Raw genomic sequence first — 18413 nt, forward strand, 5'->3', positions numbered from 1 at the left:
TCAGGCTTCAACTCTACTGACATAGAACAGCTTCTTTTGGAAGATGTCTTTGATGACACTGCTTCCAATTCTTCTAAGCAGGGTATGAATCCATGTCAACATAGCACTCAAAACATTTTTGGTACCATTTGGTCCTAGAGTTCCTATGAATTTTCATTTCCCTCTATGGGGATTAATGAAAATTTTCTATTACTTCATTGTTGCAGCAACAGTAAATTCATGTATACTTGACAAGGAACTATAGCTGAGATGGCAGAAGAAGAGCTCTGGCAGCTTGCAGCACTGTTGCCAGTTTTCAACTGTGAAGTGCTAACAGCTGCAGGCAAAATCAACAGCCATGTACAGAGCTGTGACAACACTGACAGTTTGCGACAGAGACATTTAAAAAATCGCTTTATGTTACTGGTTGAGGTAGGACAGTGAAACTAACAAGCTCAGTCCAATGGAACTGACAGGGATCAACTTACACCAACTCAAGCTTTCTTGCTGGGGATACTAAACCTCAGTCACACCTAAAATTCAGAAATATTCGGCCAATGAGCTGATTGGAAATTTCACCTCAAAACTTAAAATGGGACCAACACCCAGCCTAAAAAAAAATAATTAGTAGGTCAAAATTTCAGAAAAGAGCTACAGGATTCCAAGGGGTGCACTTCACGAACATGACTGAACATATGTCTGCAACTGGTATATCAAGGAGGTGTGCAATTTGCAGCACACTAAGCAAGCTTAAATGTAGTAAGTTAGCATGCACTACTTGCAGTGCAGATAATGCTTTGGAACCTTCCATCAGCAGAAGTAAGCATCAGAACAAATCTGGTGTATGATTTATGACTTTATGTGTGTATATTTTGTATGCATTTATGTGTATGAATATAAAAAACAAAGATAACAACAAATAAAGCTTTCGTTTCTTCTGTTTATTGCTATTTTAGTAAAAGATCCCACAAAGTGGTTAACTTATCGACCATTGTGCTCAATATTTTGTCAAGCATTAAAATTTGTATTAATTAGTGATACAAGATTTTTCATATCTTGACTTTTTTATGCATTTGGGTATGATTAGATTTCAGTGCACTCTATTAAAAAGGAAGTTTACCCTACAAAGAATTAATAGTGTCTGCCTGAATTCTTTATTTTACCTAATGTGGAGTCTCACTTGATCTAGTAACCACAGGTATTTGTACACTAGTGGATCCCTGTATGTGTTTAGCTAATAGATTTGCTAACTTGTCCTGATGGAAGCAGATTATTTGAATGAAAAAATAGTATTTGGAGATGAAGTAGCTATACACATTTCAGGGAAGGTGAACACACATTGTACTAATTTTAAGATCACAAAAGTCACATTTGTTCATGGATAGGACTTTTTCCTTCACTGAAAATACAGTGACATGATACATGATAATATGGATATTCCTGTAGGTCAAAGAGGACAATGTTTACTTCAGTTTTCCAAAGGATAGTATCCTTCCAAATTTCCAACATGATGTTTGGAACCATGTTGATGCCCAACATCACAATGATGGATTGGATACACAGATGATGGAGATCAATCAATGCTGCAGAGATTAAGATATTCTGCACATGCTGCTCTGTTGACTCAGTACTAACCTGTGAGTGAGCAGATCATCTCTGCAGCTGTTGCACTTATTGACAAATACTTATTATGAAGGGTTTGTTATGTATCTGATATTGAAATCCATGTAAGCTATGTGACACATGATATGACAGTTAAATGTTGTTAACATTCCGAAAATAGCCTCTGAAAGAAGAATGAAAATCAGAGTTAAACATGATGTCAAAAAAACTATCTGAACTTCCTATCTACCAATACCAGTCACAGTACAAACACTGGTTGGGGACGATTAGCTATATCATCCCAGTTCCAATGAATCACCGCTGAACACTCTGTAGCTTCCTTTGTCATCATATCGACACAAGTATCTTGTATCACTGTGCTTTGCTGCATACCTCCAGTTGCAAAATGCTACTGTTTTCATCACTTTACAATGTATCACTTGTAAGGTCATAGTTCGTACCATTACAGGGTTCACTGAAATCATTTTCTTCCAAAAAATGTCAAGTTGTTACAGCTTCTGCTTTGTGGGGGTCAGACTTATTGTCACTCCCAGAGCTCATGACACACAGACTAAATTCATGTAAGCTCAAGTTAATGCCTCAATTTCACAAACATACAACTAGTGCCATGTAATAGTATGTCTACTGAAAACAGTGAGCTACAGAGTCACATGTTGCATCTATAGTGCTGTAGGGGGGGGGACACCCATCATTGTTCTGCAATGCAAGGAACTGTAGTGATGACTGTATCCATTATTTTACTTGAATGGGTTACCTACCATGTGGGACATAGCATGCTGTAAATATTATATATATGAAGTGCTCATATTACCGTAAAATACTATTATACTACAAATAGGTCATGGAAAAAAATAATTTCTGTTATTTGGTGTTTCGCTATGTGCAGTTATTTTAACCATTATTTACACAATACTGTGTGGACAGATAAGCATAAGGTACATACCTAGAGGAATCCATTGTAGATGGCCTTTCTTTTGTTGTGTTGAAATACGTCTGTGGCGGTTTTGGAGGTGGACCACGGGGATTTGTCAGTTTAAAGGATTCAAGTGATTCCATTTCCACACTTTCTGCTGACTTATCAGGAAGTTTATTGGAAACTCTCATCTCACTGTTTGTTCTTTTTGTATCTGTTCTATTTATAATCTCTACAGTTTTGTGTGATGCTGAAGAACTTACTGATGTTGATAATTTTTTACTTAATTCTTTTACTAAAACTTGTCCATGTGCTGAGTTTGTCAATTTTCTAGGAGACACAGAAGATGTTGTACTCATATTGTCATAATCAGGTGTGGGACAGGATGGTGGTGTACTTGTGGGGGATGATTTAACAGAAAATGAAGATGATGTAGAAGAATCTTGTTCATAGCCATTACTTCCTTTACTTATCTGAGATTTGCTGTTATTTCCATCAGTTTGCACCTGAAACATAAATAAATAAATTTATATGTTTGAGCACAGTCACAATAAGAGATCTATTTTTACAGTTGGTAATGGTAGGCTCACCACCAACCAGTTTTCTCCACAGCCAAGGTTGACAATGCACTTATGGATGGTGATACCTGGCCCAGATGTAACTTATTTAAATACTAGATGTGGCAGACATTTTCATCACCAAGATTAACTGGTAAGGGGAAGAGAAATGGTGGCATAAATCGAAAACACCTCTGCAGGGTTTCATGAGGAGCATTTGCACTAAGACTGGAATATAGGTTTGTGCAAACTACAATACTGATATGCTTAATCATATGTGAACTCAATCTTCCAGACAAGTCTTTTCCCATACACTCTTAAATATACAGTGTAGAGACACCTTCTCAAGAAATCATATGTAGATCGTGTTGACAACTACATACCAATATCATTCACATTAGTGTTCTCAACATCTCTTGAAAAGTCAGTGTTCTGTAGAGGCACTGTTTGTTTTAATTATGTCAGCTTATTAATAGAGTTACACTTTAGCTACAGAAATGACTCATCAGTTGACCAGTAATTTAATTCATTTGTGTGCAGCAAAAGCAAAAGAAGATTTTGACTACACCTGTGGCCATTAGGTATCTTCTGTGAATTAGCTATGATTTTTTTCTCTTTATACCATGGTAACAGTTAAATAAATTATAGCATCACAAAATTAAGGGGAAATCATAAATTTCTAGATAGTTGTTTTACACTTTAATGTAACAGGAAATGGCCTTGGGACTTTCATCAAGTTCCATAGCTGGACCATTTCCTTTCCTAATATATGAGGCTGTGCTGAAAAGAAAGGCCTCAGAATTTTTCATGTGAATCCTCTTAAAGCTTTTTAAATAAAACTAACATCATTAACATTCTAAATCATTATTCTTCCTGTCTACGTATTTATTTCTCAACATAGTCACCCTAGTGACGAAAACATTTCTCCCAATGAGAGACCAGTTTTTTGATATTTTCACTGTAGAATGTTTGACCTTGCTGATGGAGCTACAACTTTCCCTCTGCTTGCTCCACTTTGACACTATCAAACTGAAGTCTTTGAAGATGTTTTTTGAGTTTTGGAAACATGAAAATCAGATGGGGCCAAGTTGAGACTGTATGGAGGATGATCGATGATCGATCAACCCTAGGCATTAGATTGCTGCAAATGTCACAGCACTCTGTATGGTCTGACATTGTCATGCTGAAGGACAGAGTGCTCTATGTGTGAATGAAGTCTTCAAATTTGAAACTCAATTATTACACGTTGTTTCTCAGGCACCACTATATTTACATTGCACACCACCACCTTACATGTTCCAATTCAGAGCCCTCTAGTGACAGAAGGCAGCAAATAAGTAGACATGAAAAAATGACAGAAACTGCAAAATAAAACACATAATGTTCTGCAGGTAGTCAGTTCACAGTTAAAATAAATGGACTTGCAATTAGATCAGAACTTAGTATCTTTCTGTAATGCAGCTATGGAGGACCTTCTACTCCCTCACAGTAGTGACATGATAATGTAGTGGAGGATATCATAACTAATGGACTGAAGATAAAGGGAAGCTCTAATGGAAGATACATTTTCATGACTTGGAGAACTTCAGCATGACAGATGACTTGCACTCATTCAATGACTGGTTACTCTGAGGGAGTCATGTCCTCCTTTTCCATTCAGAAAAGTAGATGTGAGTGTAACATCTTGTTTCAACATGCTTCTGAAAGAAGGTTTGGTGGCCAGAGAGAGACTAAATAATTTCTAGGCCATATTTTTCTCTTCTTGAATTCTTGTTCTCTTCTGAAATAGCAAAAGTCCATTTCCCAGATACTTTTGCAAGTTACTGAAAGGTATGCACACAAAGAAATATCTTTCTTACATTGTCAACTCAGAACTGTTGCCTAACTCAAGTATGCTGATATGTAATTACTATAATTTTGTCAACTCAATCAAGGTAAATGTTGGAGTCATTTTTAAAAATAGGACATGACAACTTCCCTGCCCATTATTAGTAATGTGAAATTAACATGTTATACAGATGTATTATATTAGAATTGTTATCCATTTAATGAAGTGAAACATACTATGATTGCAAACTACTATTACAGTGATCCTGTTCACTAACTATGGAAATGTTTTTCATTTAAGCGAAGACACTGGTGCACAGTCTTGTAATCAAAAATTTCATGCTCCTTTCATCTCTTCCTCTTACTGGCTGATTATCAGTAATCGGACAGTCTTCCACCATCTATCATCTCCAGGCAAGGAAGCACAGCAATGTTGTATGCCAATTACACTGTGCTGCACTTTAAAATTTTTGGAATTATGTTTTATGACTGTAAACTGATATTTAGAATATTTTTCATTCTGATTTCAAAAAAGATTTTGAGTTTTCTGTATCATGTCAGATTTTTGTACACATCACATCTCAACTTTTAGCTGAAACTGCTTTTTTGCCCCTAACAGGGAATTATTTAACTGCATTACAAATACATTACTTGTTTTGTAATCTTCTATAGAATCACTACACACTGCATTAGAGTAGACAATGATGTATGTTGAGTTAAAATGATATAAATTATTAAAAAAACTACAGCATATGTATCACAATTTAATTTCCCTGCAGTGATTTCACTGCATCAAGTTCTTTCTGACATGGGGTAAAATTTCCCTTCCTTGATTGTCTCCCTTCATCAGTGTCATCTCTCTTTAGCAGATAATGGTAATCTCTCATCATTTTCGTTTTCCACCTTCCCTGATATCTCTTTACCATTTCAGTGATATCCTGGTGGAATCATTCTCCTTGTTCTTCACTGACTTTGCTAAGATTTGTGGGGAAGCATCAATATGTGAATGTAGAAAATGGAGCTTCACACTCATGTTACATTCTAATTTCATGAAACTCTGCAACATTATTTTAATGCTGTGCTTATAATTTCAATGTTTGTTTCTGCCCAAAAAGCTGGCCACTATTTCTTTAAATGAAACCCTAGCCCTTTACTCCACTGGATTCAATGCACTTTCAAACAAACTGTCTTTTATTAAATTTTTGATTTGTGACTCCACGAAGATTCCTTCTTTAAGCTTCTCATAAGATAATTTTAAACAACTTCTTTCCAAGAGTAGGAAGCAGTTACCATCTTTTGGAAGGGCTGACTTAGAACAGAGTGAATTCTACAGCATCAAAGCTCGTATTGATAACATACTCAGCAAAATAAAATACACTCCTGGAAATGGAAAAAAGAACACATTGACACCGGTGTGTCAGACCCACCATACTTGCTCCGGACACTGCGAGAGGGCTGTACAAGCAATGATCACACGCACGGCACAGCGGACACACCAGGAACCGCGGTGTTGGCCGTCAAATGGCACTAGCTGCGCAGCATTTGTGCACCGCCGCCGTCAGTGTCAGCCAGTTTGCCGTGGCATACGGAGCTCCATCGCAGTCTTTAACACTGGTAGCATGCCACGACAGCGTGGACGTGAACCGTATGTGCAGTTGACGGACTTTGAGCGAGGGCGTATAGTGGGCATGCGGGAGGCCGGGTGGACGTACCGCCGAATTGCTCAACACGTGGGGCGTGAGGTCTCCACAGTACATCGATGTTGTCGCCAGTGGTCGGCGGAAGGTGCACGTGCCCGTCGACCTGGGACCGGACCGCAGCGACGCACGGATGCACGCCAAGACCGTAGGATCCTACGCAGTGCCGTAGGGGACCGCACCGCCACTTCCCAGCAAATTAGGGACACTGTTGCTCCTGGGGTATCGGCGAGGACCATTCGCAACCGTCTCCATGAAGCTGGGCTACGGTCCCGCACACCGTTAGGCCGTCTTCCGCTCACGCCCCAACATCGTGCAGCCCGCCTCCAGTGGTGTCGCGACAGGCGTGAATGGAGGGACGAATGGAGACGTGTCATCTTCAGCGATGAGAGTCGCTTCTGCCTTGGTGCCAATGATGGTCGTATGCGTGTTTGGTGCCGTGCAGGTGAGCGCCACAATCAGGACTGCATACGACCGAGGCACACAGGGCCAACACCCGGCATCATGGTGTGGGGAGCGATCTCCTACACTGGCCGTACACCACTGGTGATCGTCGAGGGGACACTGAATAGTGCACGGTACATCCAAACCGTCATCGAACCCATCGTTCTACCATTCCTAGACCGGCAAGGGAACTTGCTGTTCCAACAGGACAATGCACCTCCGCATGTATCCTGTGCCACCCAACGTGCTCCAGAAGGTGTAAGTCAACTACCCTGGCCAGCAAGATCTCCGGATCTGTCCCCCATTGAGCATGTTTGGGACTGGATGAAGCGTCGGCTCACGCGGTCTGCACGTCCAGCACGAACGTTGGTCCAACTGAGGTGCCAGGTGGAAATGGCATGGCAAGCCGTTCCACAGGACTACATCCAGCATCTCTACGATCGTCTCCATGGGAGAATAGCAGCCTGCATTGCTGCGAAAGGTGGATATACACTGTACTAGTGCCGACATTGTGCATGCTCTGTTGCCTGTGTCTATGTGCCTGTGGTTCTGTCAGTGTGATCATGTGATGTATCTGACCCCAGGAATGTGTCACTAAAGTTTCCCCTTCCTGGGACAATGAATTCATGGTGTTCTTATTTCAATTTCCAGGAGTGTATGTAGGTGACAGCAGAAATTACATTAAAAGCAGAATACAGCTGTTCTTCCTGTTACATTTCTTTCTGTTTGACATCAATAACTAGCAAGCATTTCAACAATATGCTAATCATAGTAAAATTGTATATTCCAAACAGAAACAGTTACAATACCAGATGTTGGAAGAAAGGAGCCTTATCAAGGAATATGTACTCTAGTTGCTGGGATACCTTCTAATACTCCATATCCATTTTCAGTGTCTTCCATGTTAAAACTATCTTCACTTTTTGTTCTTATTCTGCCTATTTTGATAGTCTACCTATCAGTGCCTGTCTTAACCAATTTTATATTTTCTCCTGTCTCAGTTTCTACACACTTATTTCAGTTATCACTGCTCTTGCACATTCTTCTTTTTTAGTGTTGTTTTTTATTTTATTCATTTTTTCAAATCCTTTCCCAGCTTTTATAACCATCTACAAGCCACTTGAAGCAACAGAGTGCTTCTGTTGACTGTAGTTTATTTTACACCAATGAGCACTTTTGAATGATTTTATAATCATTAATTGTAATACTTACAGAACCAAGCGGAGATTGATTTTCTGATGTTGTGATCCACAGTTTGACAAAAATTATATAATTGTCATAACACTCCTTCCTAACATTTATCTCATCGTACAGAAACCACTGTGGTCAAAATTTGTCAAATTTATTTTATTTCATCTTTGTTGGTTGGTATCTTTCCTGTCACTAGTCATCAGTTAACTTAATGGAATGCAACTGTGTGTGTCATCTTCTGTGGATCATGTAATCTCTGGTCTGTGTGTTACTGTATTTTAGCTGTTTGTGTATCATATTTTCCGGAGCAGAGAGTGAGACCAGTCCAACATTTACCTCAACAAGCATGGAAAACAACGTACAACCACACTCAAGCTAACTAGTATACCATACCAGTGATGGTTAATGATCTGTAGGGATTTGATTTGCATTCGGCTCAAATCCCTGTCTTGCAAGCTAGCTCACTGCATGTTAAGCTTCTCTGTATGGGCAGGTTACATTGCCTTAACTCTAGACACATGAATAATACACTTGCCATCTACACAGTGTTACTATTTTTATTACTCTCATGTGTTTGTTATCCTCAATGAAATGTATAATATGTGAATGAGCAGTGTCAGTTATAAACAGCCATGCAAAAACCCATAGATCACTAGAGAGGTTAAAGTATCTTGTGAGAAGAAAAGGGAAACACGTCTTTTGGCAAGAACAAGTAGGGATTCAGAGTAGTTGTACACTACAAACTTCTAAAAATTACTAAGAAAGTTTATTAAAAAACTAAAGAACATGCAGATAATGTCAGAAATCAGTACTTCTAACAAAAGACTTAAGGCTATATGGAGTGTAGTGAAATGAGAGACAGGACCACCAGCCACAGAACAAGAAAATATCACCACTGAACTCAATGGAAGGGCTATAACTGATGAGTCATGGGTAGTAAATGCCTTTAATATTCATTTCTTAAATATAGTAGAAAGCACAGGGACAAACAGTTCCATAGCAAAATCACAGTAGTACATTGAAAATTTAACTTTTATAAAATTCAGTCACATGAATGTATCACCAACTTCTTCTGAAATTAAGAAAATTATACATTATCTCAAAAATAAAAGCTCATCTGGTTTTGTTGTTGTTTCCAATAGAGTCCTAAAAATTTGTTTCCATGTTATCTAAAATACGTAATGCACCACTAACTCAAGGCATTTTTCTAGAGAGACTGAAATATGCCACTGTTAAACCCCTGTTTAAGAAAGGGGACAAGATAGATGCCAATAACTACCAACCTGTTTCACTTCCAACACCATTCTCTCAAATTTTTGAGAAGATGATGCATTGTAGAATAGTATCTCACATTAGCAAATCAAAGTTTGACTTTCAGAAGTGGTGCACTACTAAGAATGCCATTTACATATTCACTCATCAGATTTTACAAGCATTAAATAATAAAATAGCGCCCGTTGGTATTTTCTGCAATCTCTCTAAGGCCTTTGACTGTGTAAATCACAATATTCTCCTAGATAAATTGACTTTCTATGGGAATGATGATGTAGCCAACCACGGGATGATGTCATATCCAATCAAAATAATGCAGAAAGTTGTATTTAAAAGGGAACTTCATCAACTCAACCTTGTATTTTCTTGAGAAAAAAACACATGAGCTAGATATCAACCCCAGTAATTGATCTAACATGAAAATTCGGGCCATTATGTAGACACATAGCAAACAAAATCTGTTTCACATGGACAATATTGTAGTTGTCACCTCATCTTCTGGGAAAGTGAACATGGAACTTTTACAGAAGTGGTGAGAAGAAGTGTTTTATAAAATCATCTGAGATGATAACAGATCAATTTTAACAGTGGACTGGTTTCCTGGTCACAAAAGTTTGTCAGTGGACACAGAGTAGTAGACACCACCATTTCCATATTGACAATACCAGCAGATGGCACAAGATACTACCAACTGCTAGACATAATTAGCTTCTGCGTGTTCCAGGGGTTTGTCTGGAGGTTTAGCGACTTGGTACAACTTCTGGGTTGGAACACCATCTTGCAAATGCAGCTGCTTCTTCATAGGCAGTTATGCACACCAGTGTTTAGGTCAGTCTTCCAATATGATTGGTACTGAAGTGACTACACCAGAGACCAGAGGGAGAGGAGATTGATGTTTAATGTCCCTTCAACAATGAAGTCATTAGAGACGGAGCGCAAGCTCAGATTAGGGAATGGTGGGGATGAAAATCAGCCGTGCCCTTTCAAAGGAGCCCTCTTGGAATATATCTGAAGTGGAAATACTGTTTTGATGCTGGTGAAGTGCTATGTTCATTATGTCAAAGTGCACAATTTCTAATGTGTAGCTGGTGTCAAAGGATCCCTCTGCTTTGAACATTTTTATATTGTGATTCATAATTGCAGTGGAAACAAATGAGACAGTTTTTCAACATGTAGCCTAAAGTAATTTAATTTTGAATATCATCAATGCACATTATTTTCTTTGACATGTAAAGCTGACACTATTGAAGTGGAGTACACTGGTAAGAGTTGCACTATATGGGTTGCATTTCCTACTATTATTCCCTCCTTCACTTCCCTAGGTCTTCACATTTGTCACTTAACTGCACAATACTTTGCATTTGGGCAATATGCTGAAATAGTGAAGTGGGGTGCATGACAAACAACCTGAGCACATGAATGCTTAAAAGCTTACGGTAAGAGAGCCATACCCGCATGGTATTGGCATAATGGTCCGAATTCTTGAGTGAGATCAATTGATGGGGTTGATGTCTAGCTCGTGTTTTTTTCTCAAGAAAATATAAGATCAAGTTGACGAAGTTCCCTTGCAAGTAATTCAAGCAATATAGTCCAGGGACATAGCTCTGGAGGGAGATAAATCATTTATGGGTTTCCAAGGTTCAATCTTCGGTCCACTACTGCTCCTCATATATGTAAACAATATTCCGTCTAGTATACAACAAGCAGAATAAGTTGCAGATGACAATAGTATTGTAATTAATCCAAGCACATATAAATTGAAGAAATGGTAAACAAAATTATTAAAAGTATCATTGACTGGTTTTCTGTGAATGGTATCACCTTCAATTTTAAAAACACAAAACATATTCAGTTCTGAACATCTAGAGGTACTAAACCAATGGCAAGTGTAACACATGGTGAATAAATAATAAATAGGGTGGAAACTCCAAATTTTAGGGGTCCATATTGATGAGAATTTAAAATTGGAAGAAACACATTTCGGAACTCCTAAAACAACTTAGTTCAGCCACATTTGCACTTAAAATAACTGCAAATCTTGAGGAGAGACAAATCAGTAAGTGGAGATATTCTGCAAATTTTCATTCAATAATGTCATGGGTAACAGAAGAAATATTGAATTTAATTGATGAAAGGAGAAAATATAAAAATGCAGTAAATGAAGCAGGCAAAAAGGAATACAAACGTCTCAAAAATGAGATCGACAGGAAGTGCAAAATGGCTAAGCAGGGATGGCCAGAGGACAAATGTAAGGATGTAGAGGCTTGTCTCACTAGGGGTAAGATAGATACTGCCTACAGGAAAATTAAAGAGACCTTTGGAGAGAAGAGAACCACTTGTATGAATATCAAGAGCTCAGATGGCAACCCAGTTCTAAGCACAGAAGGGAAGGCAGAAAGGTGGAAGGATTATATAGAGGGTTTATACAAGGGCGATGTACTTGAGGACAATATTATGGAAATGGAAGAGGATGTAGATGAAGATGAAATGGGAGATAAGATACTGCGTGAAGAGTTTGACAGAGCACTGAAAGACCTGAGTCGAAACAAGGCCCCGGGAGTAGACAACATTCCATTAGAACTACTGATGGCCTTGGGAGAGCCAGTCATGACAAAACTCTACCATCTGGTGAGCAAGATGTATGAGACAGGCGAAATACCCACAGACTTCAAGAAGAATATAATAATTCCAATGCCAAAGAAAGCAGGTGTTGACAGATGTGAAAATTACCGAACTATCAGTTTAATAAGTCACAGCTGCAAAATACTAACGCGAATTCTTTACAGATGAATGGAAAAACTGGTAGAAGCGGACCTCGGGGAAGATCAGTTTGGATTCCGTAGAAATCTTGGAACACGTGAGGCAATACTAACCTTACGACTTATCTTAGAAGAAAGATTAAGAAAAGGCAAACCTACGTTTCTAGCATTTGTAGACTTAGAGAAAGCTTTTGACAACATTAACTGGAATACTCTCTTTCAAATTCTGAAGGTGGTAGGGGTAAAATACAAGGAGCGAAAGGCTATTTACAATTTGTACAGAAACCAGATGGCAGTTATAAGAGTCGAGGGGCATGAAAGGGAAGCAGTGGTTGGGAAAGGAGTGAGACAGGGTTGTAGCCTCTCCCCGATGTTATTCAATCTGTATATTGAGCAAGCAGTAAAGGAAACAAAAGAAAAATTCGGAGTAGGTATTAAAATTCATGGAGAAGAAGTAAAAACTTCGAGGTTCGCCGATGACATTGTAATTCTGTCAGAGACAGCAAAGGACTTGGAAGAGCAGTTGAACGGAATGGACAGTGTCTTGAAAGGAGGATATAAGATGAACATCAACAAAAGCAAAACGAGGATAATGGAATGTAGTCAAATTAAATCGGGTGATGCTGAGGGGATTAGATTAGGAAATGAGACACTTAAAGTAGTAAAGGAGTTTTGCTATTTAGGGAGTAAAATAACTGATGATGGTCGAAGTAGAGAGGATATAAAATGTAGACTGGCAATGGCAAGGAAATCGTTTCTGAAGAAGAGAAATTGGTTAACATCTAGTATAGATTTAAGTGTCAGGAAGTCGTTTCTGAAAGTATTTGTATGTAGTGTAGCCATGTATGGAAGTGAAACATGGACGATAACCAGTTTGGACAAGAAGAGAATAGAAGCTTTCGAAATGTGGTGCTACAGAAGAATGCTGAAGATAAGGTGGGTAGATCATGTAACTAATGAGGAGGTATTGAATAGGATTGGGGAGAAGAGAAGTTTGTGGCACAACTTGACTAGAAGAAGGGATCGGTTGGTAGGACATGTTTTGTGGCATCAAGGGATCACAAATTTAGCATTGGAGGGCAGCATGGAGGGTAAAAATCGTAGAGGGAGACCAAGAGATCAATACACTAAGCAGATTCAGAAGGATGTAGGTTGCAGTAGGTACTGGGAGATGAAGAAGCTTGCACAGGATAGCATGGAGAGCTGCATCAAACCAGTCTCAGGACTGAAGACCACAACAACAACAAATGTCATATGGAATAATGGTTCAAATGGCTCTGAGCACTATGGGACTCAACTGCTGAGGTCATTAGTCCCCTAGAACTTAGAACTAGTTAAACCTAACTAACCTAAGGACATCTCAAACATCCATGCCCGAGGCAGGATTCGAACCTGCGACCGTAGCGGTCTTGCGGTTCCAGACTGCAGCGCCTTTAACCGCACGGCCACTTCGGCCGGCTATGGAATAATGTTCTGGGGTAACTCCTCTTTAAGAAAGAAAGTCTTCATTGTACAAAAACATGCTTTAAGAATAATATGTGGTGTGCACCCACAATCATCTTGTAGACTTCCATTTAAGGAGTTGGGTATTCTGACAACTGCTTAACATTATATTTATTCCTTCAGGAAGTTTGTTGTAAATAATTCACTACAGTGCAAAAGGAATAATGGGGTACATAATTACAATACCAGAAGGAAAAATTACATTCATAACTCCCCATTATGTTTACTTTAGCAGAGAAATGGATGCACAGTATCCAGTGACATAAAATGTCTGACATACAATAAAGTAAAATTTGATAACAAACTGAGAAAGTTTCTTCTTGACAACTCCTTCTATTCCAGAGAACAACTGAGTGCCGCAGTGGTTAACACACTGGACTCACATTCAGGAGAACAACAGTTCAAACCAGCAACTGGCCATCCTGATTTAGGTTTTCTGTGATTTCCCTAAATCACTTCAGGTAAATGCCGGGATGGTTCCTGTGAAGAGGTACAGCTAACTTCCTTCCCCATCCTTCCTTAATCTGATGGGACCAATGACCTTACTGTTTGGTCCCCTCTCCTGAATCAACCAACCCACCAACCAACCAATCCACAGAAGAATTTCTACAGTGTAGCAAAAGACAGATTCCTACTTACTGTAAAGAAGACATGTCAAGTTGTAGATCGACACAATTAAAAGACACTTACATATAGCTTTCAGCCATAGCCTTCACCAGTAAAAGAGACATACATACAATGACACACACACACACACACACACACACACACACACACACACACACACACACTCACACACTCACGCATGCACGCGCGCGCGTGCACGCGTTTGTACACACACATGCAAGCAATTACACACCTCACGCACACATGACCACCAACTCCAGCATCTCAGGCCAGAACGCAACTATCATGTGGGATGCTAAAAACAATCTGGATGGAGCACGAAAGGGAAAGGGATAATAGCATATGGGTAGGGAGAGAGATGAACACTGTCTGCTGGAGTGTGCAGGGACTAGACTTCTAACAGGCATAGTGTCAGGAGGTTATAGGGCAGGGGGAGGGGAAAAAAAGGAGCAAAAAAAGAGAGGAGTGGCAAAAGATGGGTGGATGAATTAGCAGAGGGCTGCAAATAAACAGGGTGGGAGATGAGAATGGGGAGGAGGTGATAGGACAGAGGGGGTGGAAACTGTTTGTGTAACTGTAATGTTAAAGGTGGTGGGCAGGAATTACTAACTCAAATCGGTATATCTTTTGTTTATTTTTTTTATTTTCTATAGACAGAAATTATACTGAAATAAGATCATACCTTGTGTCTTAGACTGTGATCCACTTGCTCTTTTTCACTTATGAGATTCTTCTTTTTTAAAAAAGGATGATCAGTCTTTTGTGAGTGGTGCTCATCTTTGTTTTCTGGCTTCTGAGACTTTTGTGCATAGCGTTCCTGTAATTAGACACATACAGTTTAGATCTATTATAGGCAGAATTTAATTAGTTGAAGGCACTTTGACAATCAAGTAACTGCAATGGGAGATTACAATATATAGTCACTGATGATTAAGTTATTTAAGGTGATAGACATCAAGTAAATGATCACTTGTAATAGGGGATATGTCATACATAATATAGGAAACAGAGTCCTTGGTACACAAGGTAATGAAAGGAACCATATTTTTGTTAATGTCATCAACTGTACATGTAATAATGGGACGTCATCATATACTAGTAATTGTTGAATCTCCTATTCACAACATACAATGTAGTAAGCTTTTACAATCATTTCCAGGTAGTGAATGGAGGTAAAATGTTGGGCTAATGCAATTACACACAATTGTAGGCAATACGGACATTCATATAAAATTGTCGTTAATTTTACATTACTTTCTTTTGTATTTATTTACTCAATCCTACAGGTTGATCACCATTAACATGCCATCATTCCATGAGGCCACAGAGAGACTTGGATTTCAACCCAGGGCATTGCTGCAAAGTCTAGTGACAAGGAATTTCACACCACCATCTCTCCTTCACCTGCCAATCCAATACCAACGATGAAAACCTTTCCATCACCAGGAATTGTCCCAGCTATCTGTGATTCAAGCACCTTCACACAATACCTATACCTAGGTTTCAACAGATATAAACCTCTCTTTCTCAGAAAAAGTAATAACACCTAAAAATACGATAAGTTATAACCAATGCACTGTCAAGAACTAGGCAATGATTGGAATAAACTTTTGGCATGCAACAGGTTGGCTGTATGATTCCCAATGTATCCCTAATTCTACAGTTGCTGACTCCTGCCATTTTCAGCAGAGATTATGTAAAATGCCAGAATACCTTAGAGTGCTCAAAACATTTATATATCAATGTGAAACTGCATCTTGTAGCAGGCAGTGAAAGGGAAACCAAAATATTGACATACTAGACAAATATTTGCTTAAAACACTTGATAAATTTGTGAATGAAAACTTCAGCAACACAACAGAAAGCATTACAAGAATTTTCCAAAAGCAACTAAAAAAAGAGAAGCCACCAACTCAGACTGTAGCTAACATAATGCTGCCGTTACTTGCAGCTGAGGATATAACTGATTACATAGTAAAATAACATCTCAACAAGCCTGAATTAACAACTTCATAAATTGATGAAATGTTTTTGGTTTTAAACTTTATAGATGGTGTAGAAGCTACCTCAGCAGACTCTGGTTAACTTCCCATTTAACAAGAGCATGTAAAATATCTATGTCTTCTTAAGAAGATATAATGTAATTTGACAGATAAAAAACATCTAACCACTAAGCGACAGCAGGAGAACCGATATATAAAGGTATTGAAGTCTGCAAGCTTTCAGAGCCAGTGGCTCTTTCTAATGGCAGAGGGGTTCAAGAGGAAGCAAGAGGAGTGAAGGAAAGGACTGTGAGGTTTAGGAAACAGACAGAATTCGCAAAAGTAATCCAGAACCCCAGATAAAGTGAGACTTACCAGACAGGATAAGGAAAGGCAGATTGTTGGGGACAGCACTGGACAAGATTTTCAAATCTGAGAGCTTGAAGTGGAAGGCAGGCTAATATGCAAGACAGAAGTTACTGAAAAAACATTGTCATACAGCTAAGTGCATTTTATGTGGCAGAGGAAAGGGTGGAGAAGGGGGGGATAGACCCCACAGGTGGCAGCAATGCAGAAGATGTGCTGTTGGTGGTAACAGAAGGAGACTGCAACGATGAGAAAGGGGCTGCCCAATGCTCCTGCAGAAGGACAGCATCCGTGCAGCCAACATCAGAAAATAAAATATATCCTTTCTTACAGAAAGATGCTTATAGATTATTTGAATATGAGGTCTATTCAAAAAATTCTGGAACTTTGGCCACAAAATCTTTCTATGCTTACATTTTACTTTTTGTGCATGGTCTCCTCTGAAATACTCTGCTCCACAATTGATACACTGCTCCCACTGCCGTTTCCACTTCCTGAAGCAGTCTTGGCATGCCTCTTGCTGGATCACGGAAAGTGACGTCTGTGAATTTCCTTTTATCTTGTCTATCATTGAAAATCTTCATCCTTTCAAAAGGGTTTTCAATGCTTGAAATGAAAGCAGTCTGCAGGGGCCAGATCTAGAGAGTATGGAGGAGGAGGCAGCACAGTGATTTCGTTTTTTATGCAATAGTCATGCACCAACAGGGATGAATGTATGCGTGCATTATCGAGATGCAAGAGCCATGAATTGTTTCACGTCATTCCCTTCTCGTCACAACACATCCTGATAGCACCATTGATTAACAGTTTGTTTCTGTGTCATGAATTCATGATGACCTAATCCTTCAAAGTCAAAGAAAACTATCAACATGGGTTTGACATTTGACCTGACCTGACGAGTCTTGGAGAACCTTCGCCAATGCATTCCAAGATGCTGTGTCAGGATTTCATGACATGATCCAACGGAAATGTTATATTCTTCTGCAATTTCTTGGACAGTCAGTCTTCGATTGGTATGCACAATCCTGACATGAACATCATTGGTAGACGTCAAAAGGTGTACTGAATGAAGGTCATCTTTACCTTCTGTCCAGCCATTTTTAAACTGTGTGACCCATTAATAATACCAAGCATGGTTTAAGCATTCATCACCAAAGGCTTCCTGCATCTTTTGCTGTGTCTCTGTAAAAACTTTCTTGAGTTTCACACAAAATTTAATGCAGATGCATTGCTCCTCTAACTCCGCTGTCTTGAAATTCGCAAACTGTGTGACAAAACATTCTATTCAATACAGAACTGAACAATAACTAACAGACATACAACAATGAAACTTCTGGCAGTTACAGAAATGCGAACCTCATTTCACTAGAACACACCATTGGTGGGAAATTACGAATGTTCCGGAATTTTTTGAACAGACCTCATATATTACATCATATGTCCTAACAACAGCTATAAATGGTGTGTGATCCTTCCTAGCACAGTTTACCAAAGCTGCTACAAAAACATAAAGTAAACAGAGCCATCCAACAGGTATTATGTTCAAACTCACTAATTTTTTTCACATCTGACCAGGAAATAATATACAACACCTCAGATTTTTGTAATAAGGGAAGTACATATTAGATGTTTTGGTTGTTCAGTCAACTTAGTTATGTGGGGGAAAATCTACC

At 39.0% G+C, this 18413-nt stretch overlaps 1 protein-coding gene across 2 annotated transcripts in view; it reads right to left on the minus strand.

Moving 5' to 3' along the window:
* LOC126251457 (serine-rich adhesin for platelets-like) overlaps positions 1-18413 on the minus strand; it is a 417638-nt gene that overhangs the window by 18167 nt on the left and 381058 nt on the right. For both annotated transcript variants that reach the window (XM_049951888.1, XM_049951887.1), the window contains 2 exons: positions 15075-15209; positions 2546-3021 (listed from right to left, as the gene is read on the minus strand). In XM_049951888.1, the coding sequence (XP_049807845.1) occupies positions 2546-3021; positions 15075-15209 (611 nt within the window). The remainder of the gene's footprint in view (positions 1-2545; positions 3022-15074; positions 15210-18413) is intronic.

Source organism: Schistocerca nitens, chromosome 4 (assembly GCF_023898315.1).
Source record: "Schistocerca nitens isolate TAMUIC-IGC-003100 chromosome 4, iqSchNite1.1, whole genome shotgun sequence".
In the NCBI taxonomy this organism is placed as follows: domain Eukaryota; kingdom Metazoa; phylum Arthropoda; class Insecta; order Orthoptera; family Acrididae; genus Schistocerca; species Schistocerca nitens.